The sequence below is a fragment of the Lepidothrix coronata genome, unplaced genomic scaffold (genome assembly GCF_001604755.1).
Source record: "Lepidothrix coronata isolate B3197 unplaced genomic scaffold, Lepidothrix_coronata-1.0 Scaffold186, whole genome shotgun sequence".
Classification (NCBI taxonomy): domain Eukaryota; kingdom Metazoa; phylum Chordata; class Aves; order Passeriformes; family Pipridae; genus Lepidothrix; species Lepidothrix coronata.
This window is the reverse complement of record NW_016690366.1, coordinates 662,168-679,986: the sequence shown is the minus strand read 5'-3', so window position 1 is coordinate 679,986 and position 17,819 is coordinate 662,168. Positions and strand designations below refer to the sequence as shown.

The 17,819-nt window shown below is 40.6% G+C and overlaps 1 protein-coding gene across 3 annotated transcripts in view; it reads right to left on the bottom strand.

Annotated features, from left to right (window-relative positions):
* Nucleotides 1–17,819, bottom strand: part of LOC108505205 (sodium- and chloride-dependent GABA transporter 3) — a 98,156-nt gene that overhangs the window by 33,551 nt on the left and 46,786 nt on the right. For all 3 annotated transcript variants that reach the window (XM_017830991.1, XM_017830990.1, XM_017830992.1), the window contains exon 7: nt 16,082–16,216. In XM_017830991.1, coding sequence (XP_017686480.1) covers nt 16,082–16,216 — 135 coding nt within the window. The remainder of the gene's footprint in view (nt 1–16,081; nt 16,217–17,819) is intronic.

Below are 17,819 nucleotides of genomic sequence, written 5' to 3'. Positions count from 1 at the left end.
GGTCAGATCACATTCCTACCTTTCTCCGATGGTGTCGGGCAAGATGGCATTGAGGGACAGTCACCTCTTTGAAGACTGTAGTTCTACTCACACAGTCTCTGTTTTTACTCAGAGGTGACCGTAAGAAAATGCTCTGTCTCTTCCTGGAGAGCAGAGTAAGCAGTAGGAGAGCACAGCTCCCAGCCCACAGCATCACCTTTCTCCAGCTGCTGCCAAAAGCAGAAAAGCCCCAAAGCAAATGAAGCTGGAACTGGGAATGTTGCCTTGCCCAGAGGTGAAGACCATATTTCCCCTTCTCAGCTACACTGGCACAGTGCCACAGGCAGGAACCTCAACACTGGAGTCTGGCCCAGCTCCTGGAATTGTGCCACTGGCAGCTGTGTTTCAAAAATTAAGAATCCAATCAAGTTTCTATAGCATTACCAGTGCAGAATTCATCTCTCACTATTTCCACAGCCAGCTCCTTCTTGTCCTTCTATTCTTGGAATTGGAGACATGACAGAAGCTGCTGGTAGAACTTGGAAACTGCAAAAAAAAAAAAAGATTAACTCCCCCAAGAGAGATTGTTGTTCCTAATTTTTTTTAAGGGGTTGGCAACCACGTGGTTGAAGCTGATGGAAGCCTATTTTGATTTACAGAAGTATTTGGGAAAAATTGGTCACCAAAGGCTCTTTAGAAAATTAAGCAATTGTGACTTAAGAGAGTTAGAGCTGGAAAAATTTCTAGGGGACAATCTTCTGAAAGGCACTAGAAGACAAGCTAACTGTGAGCCAATAGTGTGTCCCTGGGGCAAAGATGACCAACAGGATCCTGGGCTAAGCACAAGGAAAAGCCCATTTAGAGGGGTGGGTGATCCTTTTACTCTGCCAAGCACCCCCAAGTGCTGGGGTCCCAGTTCATGAGAGACACAGACTGGAATAAGTCCAGTGAAGGGCTACAAATATGACCAAGGGACTGTTGCATCCACCGTGAAATCAGAGGTTGGGAGAGCTGGGACTGTTCAAACTAGAGGAGAGAAGACTCAGGAGAGAAGACTCAGATGTGTACAAATACGTGGTTGGAGGGAGTAAAGAAGAGGGAATCAGTGGTGCTGACAGCAGGACAAGAGGCAAAGGGCACAAACTGAAACACAGCAAATTCCATTTAAACTTCAGAAAAAACTTTTAGGGTGAGGGTGATCAAACAGGGTATCAGGTTGCCCACAGAGAATTTGTGAGTCACCACCCTTGGAGAACTCAAAACCTGACCAGACGTAGACTTTGTGTGGTTGGACTGAATCTTAAAGGTCTTTTCCAGCCTAAGTGATTTCTAAGTCTTTTCCAACCTAAGGTCCTGAACAACCTGTTCTAGTTGCACCTGCTTTGGGATGGAAGGTTGGAGGAGAAGATCTCCAAAGGTGCCCTCCAGCCTCAAGTATCCTGTCATTTTGCATGGAACAGACTGAGTGGGCTTCTTCAGCTGGGGTGGGATGTCAATGCAGTTTAACAGGTCATGATTCAGAAGGCAAGTGAGAAAAGGGACACTTTGTTCACTGTTTCTTCCAGTGTAAGAACTTTTGAATCATCAGATGAAGCTTCTTGGAATCCAGTTCCATACTAATGAAAGGAGGTAGCTCTTTCTGACACAATTAACAGAGCTGTTGAACTTGATGCCGGGAGAGATTGGGGATACCAAAAATTCTTCATGGGCTCTAGAGGAGATCAGAAAACTTCATGGCAGGGAAATCCACAGGGGATTTCTGAACGTGGAAAGTCACACAGGCTTCAGGAAATCACCTGAGCTGAAAATATTTGGCTGTCCAAAGAACCCAAGAGACAGAGATCAGATATTCCCCCAGGAATCCTCTTGGGCCCACTACTGGAGACAGCACACTGGGCTATATGATCTTTGTTCTAAGTAAGTTTTTATGTAAAGCATAATCTTAAATACTTTCTAATAACTTTGTCTGATGGTCCCTGTTCTACAGAAGAAATTCTCATGTTGAGTTGACTGTCCATTCCACTATTTTCTTACACTACTAACGTTATCTATTTTCTTGCACTTATTTTTATAATTCTCTTAATCTGTCACCTGATAAAGTCAGTACCCAAACTGACTATTCTGACTACTATGTTTCTATGCCTAAAGAACTTTTGTCACAACTTCCCCCACCAATCCATGCATAGGATAATGAAAATGATGACTAATTGCCATCCAAAGATTAAAGATACAAATTACACGACGTCTCTGTAACAACCAGCCACTAATGTGTTATTTTCTATGCAAATGAACATAGTTCTGACAAGTTGGCATTTACTTCACCTTATTTTATGGTAGTGACACAGGAGCTTGCACCTGCAGGGTGGGCACCCCAGGGCAGGGAACCTGCCACTGGAATCTGGACAGAAACTCTCCAGCAGAAACAAGCTGGACCCCCAAGTTATATGTGGACTTTTGTGTTTAACAGTTCCCAATTGACCCATCCATAATTAATGGAATTAATTTATACTTTCAGCCTCCCACATCCTCTAGCAGTGAGTTCCACCATTCAGTCATGGTGTGAAATAGCACTTTCTTTTGTGTTTTTCTAAACCCACTACATCTCCATTTTTATAGACTTTTGCCAAACCTAAGGCAGGGTTCCAGCAGGACCTCCTGAGTTCCTGGCTGACTGCTACCCAAACAGGGACTAGTGCCTTGGCTGCAGAACCGGGAGGGCTGAGCTCCATTTTCATGTTTGACAGGGTGTAAAAGCTTTTTTCCTTTTTTTTCCTTTGCCTTTTCACAAAAAAAAAAATACAGCCCACCAGTGACTGTTGGGTATATAGTGCCCTGCAGAGCTACCACTGCTATTTAGTGAACAAATCAGTCTTCTTAAGGCCATCACAAATACAATACAAATCTCTGAACAGCTACTCCAACTACCAAGTTTTATACAATACTCCCCAAACCAGGGTCCAGCTTCCAGATAATATCTATATTTTATTTATTAAAAAAGCAAACAACTTGTTGCCTAAAAGTGCAAAAAGAAAAATGAAAAAAAATGTGTTTAAATTTACCAGGAATGTCTCCAGAAAATCCCTCAACTGAAACCGGTGTTTAATAAATCAATTAAAGATGCCAAGTGACAACTTCTGACCAGCCATTCTGTTACACAAAGAAATGCTTAATTGAAGGCAGCATTGATTTCACACTGCCCACATAATAGCCTAAATATTGCCCTTCACAAGCGTAAGAAGAATTGAATGCTTAGGCAGAATAAATACTAATAAAGACATAATTAAAAGTTAATTATCTTTTCTAAATAGTAATCTCAAAACACAGATCTTGTGCAACATATTCCTTCAAATACTGGTACTGACAGTATAGGTCGAGAATCCAAAAGGACAGACAAGAAAGTATATAATTTTATTATAATTTAATCACATTTCAGTCACACAGCCTTCAGCAAAGCTACAGATGTGGATAATCCCATCCTAACTCAGCAAAAATTGCCTCAGAGAACCATGAATACCATATAGTTATCCTAGAGCGTTAACCACTGTACTAAAAACATCTTAAATCCTCTTTTCATTTGAGAATTGTCATTTTCTGTTTAATATGACTGAAGACAGTAGAATGCAAAGGATTCAAATTCCTCTCAAGGCACTAAAGCACATTTTGCTCACTTTAGCTACTGCATAAAAGACATTTATTTTGATGTAAATACAGAATAAAAGCATGAGTATGTTCAATCAGTGCAGAGATCACCCACTGTCCTCTTTTCATTGTTGCCAAAACCAGATGTTCGGGGAAACAGTGGAACAAGCCTCTACCAAACCAATAAATTCGAGTTATAATCTGATCTGTCAAACTGTATCACAATTCAAATGACAGGAGTACAATGCAATGGGAATGTTCTCCCATTTTATCTTTCTGTTGTCTGCACAGGAAGCTCTGGGACTCCCACCTCACTTGCCCCTGCCCCAAACCTTCTGGCTGCAGGTCACAGGTAACTAACAGGTCAAGGATACCCAGAACTGTCTGCACATAGAAATGGAAAGCCAAAAAATGTCTTCAAGCAACCCTAGAGGACAGATGGATGCATCCCCTCTGTGTACAGCAAACCCCAAAATGAATTCAGACAAGGTTTCATATTCAAAAGGCTTCCTATTACTTATCTTTCTCAGTCAAAAAAACCCAGCAATTCTAGGAGGCAAAAGTAAGAATCCATTGTTACCTCCCAGCTAAACCCCTAGAATATCAATAATATCAATTATATCAATAATTCTGGGCAGCACTGCCCAATAGTAAATTATTTCAGAATACTGAGCTCTTCTGTAAGTGTATGCCATAAAACCATGTATATTTATTTACTGCAGCCTCAAAGACAAACAGATACTCTACTTCTGTGTTCTTGAATTTCACCAGTGATGAAGGACAGAGCAAGCCATAGTGGTTAATTTTGGTGTTTCTAGAATTGTAGAATGACTAATTTAAGCTTTAAATTCCCCTTTCCTCACACTCTTAACCTGCCTGCAAGCCAGAAACCTCCAGCCATAAAGGTAATGGCCAGGTGGAAAGTCTTGTAGTATCTTCAACAGCCCACGGGCACAGCTATGGAGGGTGTGCAAACAATTCCAGGAAGGAATATGGTGTGGCATCTCAGGGTAGGAGGACCAGCCACTGGCTTGTCCTGTGGAATGGGACAAAGGGAATTCTGTGGGTGGATGAGCGTGGCCATATCTCTGTGACTGTCAGGACAGCACCTCACTGAAACAAGGATGATAACTTGGGATGTCCCAGCTGACTCTGCGTCTCAGAGTTAATTGCTGGTGAATGGGAGCTGGAATTTGCTTGGAACCAAACCAAGAGCCTGGCATCTACCCAGGATTACGTGCCAAGAACCTCTGAGATTGCTCTAGCAAGCCTAGAGCAACAGTTTATCCAATCAATCTCAGACCTTAGGATTTAATTTTTTTTTTAAAGGGGCATTTGGGATTTCTCCTTGTTCTTATTTACAAGTCAATGAGATTCCCCCTGACAGTTTAAGGAAGCTCACACCAGGTAAGGAGCTACTAACAGCATTCAGCTCCAGAGTTAAAAATCAGAATGAGCTCCCTGGATAGTTTTTATAAATAAATACAAGGAGGGATGGAGAAAGGCAAAGTAAAACAAATTTAGTTTAGACCTACAGGGATAAGCTTGTCTTCTCTTCCCTGTAACAGATTTGGCTGGGGGGAGTTAGTTTGGGAAACAAACAATGTACTCCTGAGATCCTGGGCTTATTTGGAATGCTTATCTGAGGTGTTCAGAGCTGATGTGCTGGCAAATGTTCTTCCTCTACCCAGCCAGGAGCAGAGAAAGAGGTGTTTCCAACCCACAAACATCTTTGATGCCGTGTTTGTTCCTCAGAATCACTTCTTCCATGTTCCCCCTCCACCTAAAGGCGGATATCTCTCATCTGCAGTGCTCAGCACAACGGGATGGCAAAAAGACAAAAAAGGTGCTGTGTTTTTGTTTATTTCTTGCCCTTTCCCACTTGCTGCCAACTCATTTAGTCTTGCATTCTTCACCTGTATATTTTAGTATTATCTCTTACTTCTATTTGCATCTCTATGACCATGTCACCGAAGTAAAAATTTAAGCCAGAGCATAAACCCCCAAACACCTGAAACTACTTCAAAACTAAACTACTTCAAAATCTGCAGGTAAGCGGTGTTATAAAAATACAAAGATACATTTATCACTGATAAATGTACTGGAACTCATCCTGGTCAGTCTCAAAATATGCATGGAAGTAAATTACCCCTGTGTTATTCAGCCTCTGCCTCATTCACTCAAGATGAGGAATCTATGTCTGCTCTGGCTGTGACACTGGTCATTCCAGCAAAAAGGAACTTTTTGGACTGATGCAAATGCTGGGGGAACATTTCCCTCCCCTCTGATGGAAGAACAAGCCATGTTCAATACAATGGCTCTGGAGCACCTGCTTTATTGTGAAGATCAAGATACAGAACAGATCACTTTAATTTGTAATCCCTAATCCTGTGCCCCATTTTCTGCCTTCCTTCATAAAACACTCACTCTCTGAATGCTACTTCCCCATGTATACATTTTTCATTGCTTCAACTGCTGCAATCATTTCCCACCCATGTTCTGCTCACTTTTGTGGATGGATAAACAAGTTCATTGAGACCTCCAGGCTGGGAAAGTACCAGCTTAGACTACACTTTTTGTGAACATCCCTTAGAGTCACCATGTGGTTTTATTATTTTGCACAGAGGGATTTAGAGTATTTTAAAAGCACGGGGTTTTTTTTAGAGTGACAGGAGCTGTACACCCGACTGGCAAATTTTAGTAAACAAGCCACTCAACGTTCAGTGAAATTCTGCTGTGAGCCTGGTCCTTTTTAAAGAGAGCTGGGCAGTGGAAAACCTTGTGCTTTCCACTCTGTGTGCCACAGAGCTGGCACAAACGTAAAGTAAAGCTGAGATCAAGACAAAAAAAGTGCTAGAATAAAAAATGCCATTTAGGAACTCTATTCAGGACCTCACTTCTTGACACTCAGGGAGCTACTGAAAATACGGATCAAATGTTTAATTTCACAGGAGGATGAAGATTCAGTTTAATTTGCATTATTTGCAAATTTGTGGCAAACAGTAAAAGCATTTGGTCAAATACTGAAAGGTTATTTTGAGAACTCAAATGTTATGTCTCTGTTTTTTTTTAAATGAAGCATTCCATTTTTAATTCCTAAACAAGATCTGGTTTCAAAGTGTAGTAGTAGTAAAAATAACTAAAAAAAACCCCCACCTGTTAAAAATAAAAATATTTTTTAAAGAGCTGGTCTGTGTGAAATGTTTTGTGGGTTTTTTTTTCTGTTAAAATATCAGCATGCAAACACAGAACTTTGATTCAAGTGTTCCCTGAAAAGTTCAAGAGTTGACCACAAAGGAGTGAAAGATCAGTGAACCTTTATCACAAACTGCATCAACATCTCATGATTTCCTGCCAAGTTTGTAACACGTTTGCTCAATGCACTTTTATTGCCTCTCTCTCTGCAACAGTTGGACACTTCTTTCCCCTTCTCTTTATTTCCAGCCCTAAATTGAAGCAGCAGTGTTGGGCTGGCACTGGTGTGACAAAGCACATGTTATTGCCTCTGTTCTCCAGCGGCACGAAAAGCTACTCCTGCAGCCAGGATTTTGCTGCAAATGGTCACAGAATGCTCAGTTTATTGAGCCTCGGTGTTTAAAGTAGCTGTCTACAAACATCCATATGGGGAAATATGTTAACAGATGGAAATTAAGGCTGTGAACACAGTTAAGGAAGATACCTCTAAAAATATTAATGACCTTCGCAGGAATTCCTGCATTACAACGTTTTCTGGAATTTAACATCAGCACATGAGAATTCATTTTAGAAGAAAGAATAGAAACTGTATCCCCAAGTCATGCAGAATCTGACATTAAGAAAACACATTGATATCCCATTTTATAATTTATCTTCGGGGCAATTTTCACGGCATAACTGTAGTGTATGTAAACATTTTAAGGCAGAAACAAGTATTCAAAGCTTGGTAAAGCAGTTCACAGTCAACCCAACTTCAGTGGCCTAAGGAAAAACCACACTAATACAATTAAGATCTTTATCTGTAAGGAAGGATTAGTCAACGATTCAGCACAGACAGGGTGGAGAGCATCAGAAAGTCACGGCTGCCAATACACACATCTCCCCATCTTCCCAATTTGCTCTCCTGGGTCTGGATCCTGGCTGGTGACAGTCCACGATGGGAGAAGCAGCTCGTTTTCCCACATCCATTAGGGCACTGTGCCAGCAAGTGTCACCGCTCGCCTCCCGCCTCCTCTTCCCAGCTTCCCTCTCCTTGCTTTCTATCCCTTTTTTCTCTCTTTCCCACACTTCCCCTGCAGTAAATCACTTATGTGTTATACAAACTAAGTGCCAGTGGGTACAAAAAGCCTGACAGGAAGAGGGAAGAGCAGGAAGAGCCGCGGGAAGGCACGTGTGGCTGTAAGATGCCCACACAGCAGTGCCCGCCCTGGGAGGAGGCACCTGAGCTGTTCCTTTCTGCCTCCTCAGCCTGGATTTCCAGGAGTTCAGAGAATACCTTCAGGGGAAAACTTTAGTACCCCTGAGGAAAGAAGGTGTTAGCCCCACTCCATTTCCTCAGCAGCCCAAGGTAGGCACCTTTCCAGGCTCACAGCCAACCCCTACAGTGGCACCTCTCCAAGGGCAGGTTATGGGCTGCACACACTACACTTCTTTGCCAATGCTTGCCCAGCCTTTTTGTTGGACTGTTTTGAGAATTCAACTGTTATTCCAGTTCTAGGATGGAAATAAAAAGAGCCTCAAAAATATCAAGGGGATTAGAAAGCATTTTTTTTGGTACAGGTCTTCAAATAATAATCTTTAGGAATACTCAGTTTTTTAAACAGTAAATCACAGATTTTCTGCAAGCTGCACATCATTCCACTAGTGTAGTAATCTCTTCCTTTACTTTTTTCTCTCGTTCCTCTGGAATAACAGGATTAACAAGAATCCTATTAGCAATCCTTAAAATAACTAAATATTTCCTGTGCCTCTATTTCTATGGCATCATAAACCCACTTGTGACTGTCACAGAAGTAGCATGGAATATTTATTTGCTTCACTTACTGACTCACTGTGTGCAAGCTCCCCTCTTATTATTTCCTCATTTATATCCATATATCACTTTGCATTTTTTGTACCAATTTTTAATTTCGTCTGGATCACGTATTTTTAACAACAGCTTTTCTCTTCCTAGAAGAATTAACTTCTAAAGGATGACAGGATGAAGTCATTGGTAGTATTTATAATTCTTTAAATGTTCCTGAGAATGTTATTTAATTTATGCACCAACTGGCCCTTCAAGTTTCACTAGTACTTCATGAAAACAGTGAAAAATCTCCACCTGCTATGCCAATACACTGCCTTAATGTGTGGATCCTGTCTCCCTCCAGTGGCACATCACACCAGCCATAAAGTCTAATATTAAGGTGCAATTAGAGCTTCCCTGAAACTCAGATGTCTCTCCGTTGCCAAGGTTGCTAAGGGGTTGCAAGGATGGCTGGAAGAGATTCCATGTGGCCCAAAAGTCCCTGAGAAATTACAAAATGACCCCATTCTTTCAACAAGTCCCTTCTCACTTCCAAAACCTGCTCTTGCCTGCTCAGCTTGCTGTTGCTTGTGTAGCAATAGCAAAAAACACAAGGAGAGAGCATGGGCAGGAGGAGGCAAACTATTTGTTCAGGGCTTGGAATAACTCCCCAAAGCAATAACTAGACTTCAGAAAGCACATTTGCTCCATAAAAATTAATAGTCACAATATTATGCCGATGAATAAACCAGTGTTGTCTGCTGAGGTGTGGAAAGATGTGTGGTGTTCACTCACACACCCCAACAGAACAGCAGTGATATAGGAAATTTAGATCATGCCTTTCCCACAGCATGTTTAAATATACCCAAAACCTGTGCAGTGCCACAACTCGTGTGGTGAGCAAATACTAAGGTGCTCCACGCATCACAAAGAGTCATTTTCTGTCACAGGAAAAGCCCCCAGATGTTTTCATCCTGTCCTTTGGAAATGCATGTTCCCAATCCCTATAATGCAGATTCCCTGCCAGGGAACACTGTGGATGTGCCTTTGAGCAGGGGAAATGTGATGTGCTCTCAGACTTGCCCTTCAGGCTTTCTTTGGGAAAAATGGGAACAGAATCCATCCCAGGAGTGATTTATGGCCTTGTTGAGCATCTCTGCAATTTCCTGGTCTTCCTGCTCTTTGAAACCACATAAACAATCTGTAATGCAAAAGCTGTAGTACAAAGTAAATGAAATGGTTCCTCATTGTGGAGATTATAAACTGCATTGTAGGGTAAAATGTTTCTGAGCATTTTACTGGGCTACATCTGGACTTCCCTTATCATTTCAAACCTCAGTAATTTGTAATGATGGTGTGAACAGCAGAGTTGGAGAAAGAATTCATGCTTTTTCCAGTTTAAATTTTAAAAGTTTGGGTAGAGATTTCCTACCTAACAGCAACACAAGAGACTCGCAATCAGCAGCAACACTTTTATCCTTTCACTGAAAGACTGGTTTGAAATTTAGTGTCCACATCAAATGGACAAAAGACTCTTTGTTCACAGTGGGAGTTCTACTTGTACAGATAATAAATTCAGCTGAGGATTTTCATACTTTCAGCCCTTGTAGGGCGTTTTGCTGGTTTTTAAATTTACTGCAACTCACGTGTGTGTACCACAATTGCCTGGTTCAGAAAGTCAATACCTGATGAAACAAAGAACACAGAGAATGGGCAGAAGCTGGTGGGAAAAACAAGAGTAAATTCCAAAACTTTTCGTAGAACTGCACGAGTGTGATGGGAACTGGACATTCTCCTCTCATTGCTATTTTATACCAACTAAATGTTGGGGTTTTTTTTAAAAACAAAAGTGCACAAAATCTTATTACAGTCAAATTGGTGAAGGTAGGACTAGACTCAGAGATATTAAAAACATGGTAAGATTTGGGACCTGTGACCTGCCTCTGAACCACTTTTCCAAGGACTATGCCTAAAAACTAGGCTGACTATCTACTGAATATAACCCATGAAGCAGATTTCTAATTAGACTACACATTTTTCACTTAGGGAATCATGGAACCATTAAGGTTGGAAAAGACCTCTAAGATCATTACTTATCATGTTTCAAAACAATAAAAGCATCCCAAAATTCTCCAGCAATTAGACATCATTTCATTGCCAACATATGAAAATTCCCAGGTTTCTGTTTTAAGGATCAGGATGCTTAGATGCAGTTCAGGTCAAAAATTCACTATCCAGGAATCTGTGCAGTTCCCTTGATTTTCTGAACGTGAAATCACCCAAAAATAAAATCAAAATTTCTTCTACAATATTTTTTCTTTACTTTTAAAGAAAGCAGAGAGACTCAACAGTTATGTTTCAATGTAGCATTTGCTCCAATTTCAAAGGCAGGAAGGATTTTCCTCTGCCTTTGGAAAAGGCTTCCTTGGCCTCGAGGTGGCGATAGGATTGTGGGAGTCGCTCGATTCCAAGGCTGCAAGCCCTAAATCTGAATCACTCTGGGTCATTTCTTCTTGCTGAGGTAACTCAGCGTTCCCAGACACCGGAAATAAAAAGTTAAGGGAAGAGAAATTCTCCAGGGCTTTTCCAGTTTGGATTTTCAGATCAGGATTTAAGAAAATATTACCTCTAGATCTGTATAGCATTCCCAAATGTCTCTCACTTATGTATATTGTAATCAGCAGAATTGGAAAGCAATCTTTTCCAGTTTCAGCAACTTTTTAAAAATAGAATTTTATGTAGATGCTGAAACATACTAGGATCACGGTAAGGAGTAAATAACTAGCAAAATAAACTCATGCTAATATAAAAATTGAGGAGTACATAAGGAAAAATAAAATCTTCAGGAAAAAAACCATGCATTTATTCCAAGTTATTTTCTACCAATTAAAAAAAGAAAGTGTTTTCTCTAAATCAAATATCCAGTACACTAACATGTTCCTTTCTCTACAAACCCACAGACTGAAAAGTTAGCCTAAGTGCCACACAGAAAAATGCAGGAAGAAATCATGTTTTGAGCTGGAGGGCAATCTAGGGAAGAAAGTCACCTTTGTATTATAAATCTTTTAAGTGTAAGGCCTTTTGAGGTTAGGTTGATGCTCATTGCTGTGCATTTGTGTTTTGGTTCTTATTTTCGAGAAGGAAGGTCCAGTGAGCTACAATCCAGACAAGCAAATTTCAAATTTATGGAAGAAGTCCTTCTGGAAGCCATTTTCCAGTTGGGTGGGAATGCCCACGGAAACACCTGGAAGCCCTGCACAGCCACATGCACAGTCATGGCTACCTAGGAGTGAACTCTCATAGCTGAAGTATTGCAGTATTCTGCCTTCAGAAATTTTATTGCAATTTTAACACTTTCCCATTGTAAACAAAAGATCAGAGAAATATCAAATCTATCCTACCTGTCATGGCTCCTAATTCCCTGTATTTTATATGTAATTTGGCCTCAGTCATCATGTTTAATGTTCACATGAGGGTGTATCAGAGAGAAAGGGCAACCTGTGTTCTTTCCACATAGAAATGTAAACCCGTTCAAGGTTTTGGTAAGCACCAGCTTGTTCAGAGGAGTGTGCAAGTCTATCTGCGTTGACATGCCCGTCCCTACAGCTGCTCTCATGAGAATCTTCATTAAAACAATACATATTTTTAATTAAAAAAGAGAGTAACTCAGCCAGTAACTCAGCCAATAAACATGAAATCTCTATTTGCCTTCTCATTTTCAGAATTCACTGCTACAGAAGAGTTTAAAGTTACATGTGTGTGTTTTTCCATATCGTTGTCCAACTTCCTGATCCATCAAACTGGTATGTCTGCTAGTACTAGACACATTTAAGCTCTTCCATGCACACATGTTTGTAAAATCCTATCACAAAGAGCCAAATGCTTTCCCCAAAAAAGGAGCATTGGGCACCACACATAAGTACAACTACATATTAAGTGACTTAAATCTGTTGAGGGACAACCAGAACCATACTCTGAGTCAGACTTGCATACAAAAACCATAACAATCCTATTAATTTGATAAAGTCCTTCTTTTGTGTGAGTTACAACTCGGGAAAGATCCCATATTTAAGCTACAAACAGCACCTGTATCATCCAGATTAGGGGAGAGGGATGTATTTCAAGGCAATTTGAGCATGAAAGCTATTGAGACCTTAGTGTTGATGAAGCAAAGCACTTCTGGGGCTTAAATAGAGCTTGGGGCTGTTAATGCTTCCTCTGTTACAACAAAAAGTGATTGGGATGAGCTCTACAGACACACAGGACAAAAGCTGGCATTTTCAGACCGAGAGGATTCGGTCTGCTGAAGAGATAGAATATAAAAATGAAATGGAGAACACGGCACTGGAGAGCTGAGAGGGACTGAAAAGGCAGATGAATAGCTGCTCACAAAGCTCTAACAAACTGTGAAATGCAAATTACGCAAAGACAGAAGATTCAAGAACTTCAAACTAAAGTGAGCCTCGGAGAGAAACTTAATTTATTTAATCCACAGCAAACAGAGCTGGCACTGGGGTTCAAATACCACTCTCCTAATGCAGACACAGTACCCCTGGAATGGGACTGAAACAGGCCTCCAGCTGAAAACAGCCTCTGATACTACACATGCTTTAGGCTTTGATATTGTGGAGTAAATCTAAAAAAAAAACAAGAGTAAAGATGGAAAGAAGCACAAATCTCAAGGTTATTTCAGTTGTCCTATACGTGCTTCTTGGCAAAAAGCTCAAGGACCAGTTCAGAAAAGGCTTGTGGAATGGGGGGGTTGTTCAAATATTTTGAGTTTGAACATTAAGTTCTACATTTCCATAAAATGGAAAATGTCTCTATATCTATCTTGTTAGCACTAAAAGCTGCAATAAACCTAACCAATGCTGTTTTACTGCTGTTTTTTAATAAAAAGAGTTGTGCTAAATTCTATTTTTATGACTGAAAAGCTAAAACTTCCTTTATTTCTTGAAAACTGACCGGAGATCCCACCCACGATTCTGAAACCTTTCTTCAAATATTGAACTTCAAAATATTTCCATTTTGATGGAATAGCCTTTTCCCAACGCCAAAATAACTCTCTAAAACCAATTCAGCATGCGTCAGTGTTCACCATCTCTGTTAACGGTGTGTTTTACTTCAGCTTCTTTCCTGCTAAAAGGTGCTTAAAATACCGCGGCTGAAGTACAGCAATGTGTCACTGAACTGGAGGAGGGATTTGGCTCATTAAAGCACCCACTGAGCACTCCCAAAAGGCATTTTAGGGAATTTAGCTGAGCTATACGGTGTGGGACAAGCAGACACACGCACACGTGTCTGAAGTGTTTTGTGCTTCCCAGACTGCTACACTAATACTGTGTGTTTTGCAAATTGTCATGGTAACGACATACTTCTTTACAAGTGGAAACAGGGTGGTAAATAGGCATATAAACCCCCCTTGTAGCTGACAATAACGTCCCTTAAGCTTGCATGCCCTCCTTCAGTGACAAACAGAAGGAAGGGTGGCAGTGGCACGTGAAAAATCCACACTCAGGGCAAAATCCTGTTAACAGGCCCCTTGTCCACCACTGCAAAAGGGAAGGAACCAACACTTAGGATGTAAGAACTGCCTCCTGTTCGTACAAGGACGTGCATTTGTCCTACAAGGAAAGGCTGGAAAAACTGGGATTGCTCAGCCTGGAAAAGAGAAGGTTTAGGGGTGACATAATTGTGGCCTTCCGGGACCTGAAGGGAGCTACAAGAAAGATTGAGGGAGAGAATTTAGAAGAGCATGTAGTGACAGGACAAAGGGGAATGGCTTCAAATTGAAGGAGAGTGGGTTTAGACGAGATATTAGACAAAAATTCTTCCCTGTGAGAGTGGTGAGGCCCTGGCACAGGTTGCCCAGAGAAGCTGTGAATGCCCCATCCCTGGAAAGTGTTGAAGGCCAGGCTGGACGATGCTTGGAGCAACCTGATGCAGTGGAATGTGTCCCACCTACAGCAGGGTGGTGGAATGAGATGGTCTGTAGGGTCCCTTCCAATCCAGGCCCTTCCAGGATTCCACACCAGGCTGAGAGACTTTGCAGGTGGAACAATGACCACAGTGTGGCACAAAAGAAGGGCACTCAGTGCCACTCCTGGTTAAGGCAGAGGGTAACTTCAGCTCTCAGAACCACACAGTGGGTCAAACACCAACTGCAGAAAACAAACCAATGCCACCCATGGTCTCAGATAAGTTTATAACAGAGGAATTTCTTGTCTCAGGCACAATGAGTTCAGACACTTGGGGTTCAGTTGAAAGCAGACTGACTCCGGTCTGAATCAATGATCTGTTCCAAACAAATAACTGGGATTGTGTCAGAGAATCCTGTTGTTTTCCTCTGGTACAGTGCTAATTTCTCAGGTGCCCTGGGGCCACCTCTAAGCAAGCTGGACATTGGAAATCTGCTGCTCAAACACCACTTCCAAAGCCCTTCTCTCACTTCCCACCTGTGCTGAATGTTGTTGAAGCCAAAAGAGGCAACGTGATTAATTTTTCAACTAAAATGTTCAATATTTTAAATGAATCTTTTACTTTCTGTTTTTTTCTTTTCTTCTGTAGAAATGTTACTCGCTTAAAGCAAACTTTACACAAATCAGTCATTTCAGAAACTTCAAGGAAACTTCAAGGAAACTTCAATAGGGGTCCCCTCTATTGTCTTTTGCAACAAAATACACATTTGCAATAAGCAGAGACAAAAAAAAAAAAAGAAATTATGCTGACACATTTTCATTAAGCAGATTAAAAAAAATTCATTTTGACAAATATTCCCAAATTCCTTTCTATCTCCTCAGGATCTATTTAATATTGTAATAGCCATAGGAGCAACACTGTATAATGTCTTCTACATTGCCAAACCAGATAAATAAAATACTGCCTGCAACGTGTCAGGTTCTACAGAGATCTTGTAATGTTCCCTCTTCAATATCAGACAAATTATTTATAGTAACTGTTTTATTTTACTTATCTATCACTGGAAAAAAACCAACTTAATCCATTATTTCCATGTTCAACTCTACTCTGGAAACAACAAAACAGGCAGAGTTCCTGGTCTGAGTATTTCATTCCTCTTTGATTGCATGTAGAGACATCTGCTTCAAAGACAGCAATCAGCTCAATTAATAATTTCTCTAGTAATCTTGACTGCGATTTAGATTTGGAATGAGCAAAGAACCATAAAATGGTTAAGTCTCAGTTAAATCTGTTCCTGTTCAACACATAACAATGCTCTTTCCCCTCAGCAGCAGAAGCACCAACTGCAACTGCACAGTTCTGGAAATTCTCATTTATCAACCAAGGTACTTTACAACTCAAGAAGTAAAACGCACCTAAGCAGTGATGGATTTAAAGCCTTATCCACATTTCTGAACCTCCAGCTACGAACCACTACCCAGCAATCACCTGTGTTCAAACTTCAAAATCAAGAAACCCTTGCCGTTTTTCCCAGGCAAATAAATCCACGGACCATGATCCTACCTGTGGGTCAGAAAGCCGAGAAATGTCAGGGTACAAGTAGAATTTTATCCCCTCGGAAGCACCTGGTAACGTTACTCCACGGATCAGGAGGATCATCAGCATGATGTAGGGGAATGTAGCTGTGACATATACAACCTAGTGAGAAGAAACAAACTTTAGAGAAATATTTTCTTCCAGCTGCAACAAAACTTCAGTTCCACATCCATTTGGCCATTAGATTAAAAAAAAAACCAAACAAACCAAGTTCTTTTCTGGTGGAATTTGATGCTTTTGTTCGTGTAGGTGAGTTTTGTCCTCCAACATATTCCTTTCTGAATTCTTTAAGTCTTGTAGGAAAGATCAATACTTTTTTTTTACAGAGAGATTGGGAAGCTCTCTTTAAGTATATTATTTACCCTCCCTTGGTGACAAGTGACCAGATGCTCTGCTATTACTATCCCACTTACTATTCCAAACATAGGTGCAGGGAAGTGGACTCATAAGAGCAGTTAATGAATTATCTATGTTATAGAACAATACATGGTAATCACTAAACTGTCATCTCATAAGACTGCTTTGTCTGCATGCCTGTGCTTGAGGAATAAACATCTCAGCAAGCCTAAAGGACCAGTGCTATGTATCTCTCTTTGGGATTTGTTAAGGGAAACCTCATCATACAAAGCACCTTCAGGCAAAATTTCTGAGGTGCTCAAGCCCAGCAATTTCTGTTTTCACATATATGGCCCTTGTTGTTTTTTTTTTTTTCAGAAATCAGTTTATTGTCTACATGAGGAATGACTGAGTTTTTCTGGAAAGCTGCAAGAAGTCATGTTTTCCCAAGGAAAAATGGAGCAGACTTAGTCCCATTTTACAGTCAAAAACCTGAGAGCAGTACATGGCTGTTCAAACTCAGGGATGGACTCAATGATAAATCCCATGTCACTATAAATATTTCTTTAAATAATAACTACCTTAAAATTAAATCTCCACAATTCTTTATAGCAGAGTAGGTGTAACTATTGTAATGTGAGATGATAATCTTACACATCTGCCTTCCACAAGCCAAAATTACTTAACATGCTGCAAGAACGGGAAAAATCATTTGGTGAAAAATACAACCTGTGTGGCCCTGAAAAATATGCATTTTAAATTCAAAAGTCTCATGCCTGTGTGAATGAAAGCCATACATCAGAGAATGGACCTATGAAAGTGTTCTTAAACACATTTTCATAACTAATGAGCTGAAATCTGATTTTCAGACCACGCTGAGTATTTAACCCCAAACATGAAATCATCTTGTGGGCAGGTACACTCAGAAATGGAGGAACTTAAAATCAGAAGAGATATTTAGACACTTCACTCTCACTGACTTTAAGCATGTACTTATCTTTCAGGTGCCTTATCTCTTTTGAAAACACAAACCATCATTTTCCCAGGAAATGGAGCCCACCATTACAATCCTATAAGGTCTCAGGCATCTGAATTGATGAATTCCTAAATCAATACAATGGCAGATGGAAAGCTTTATCCCACTGCCCACATTGACTATTAGTGGAAAGGCAAACTGATCCACCTGGCTGAGTTCAAATAGAACTTGTCTCTACACATTTAAGTTTCAAATAAAAACGGATCATCAGGTAATGAGAACTAAAAAAGAAATACCCAGAATGGACATGGTCCTGCTCTGAGTCTTATATTGGGTGGAAAGGACGACGTAGCCACTAATGGTTCTCATGTTTCTGTATTTAGTCCTTTGCCA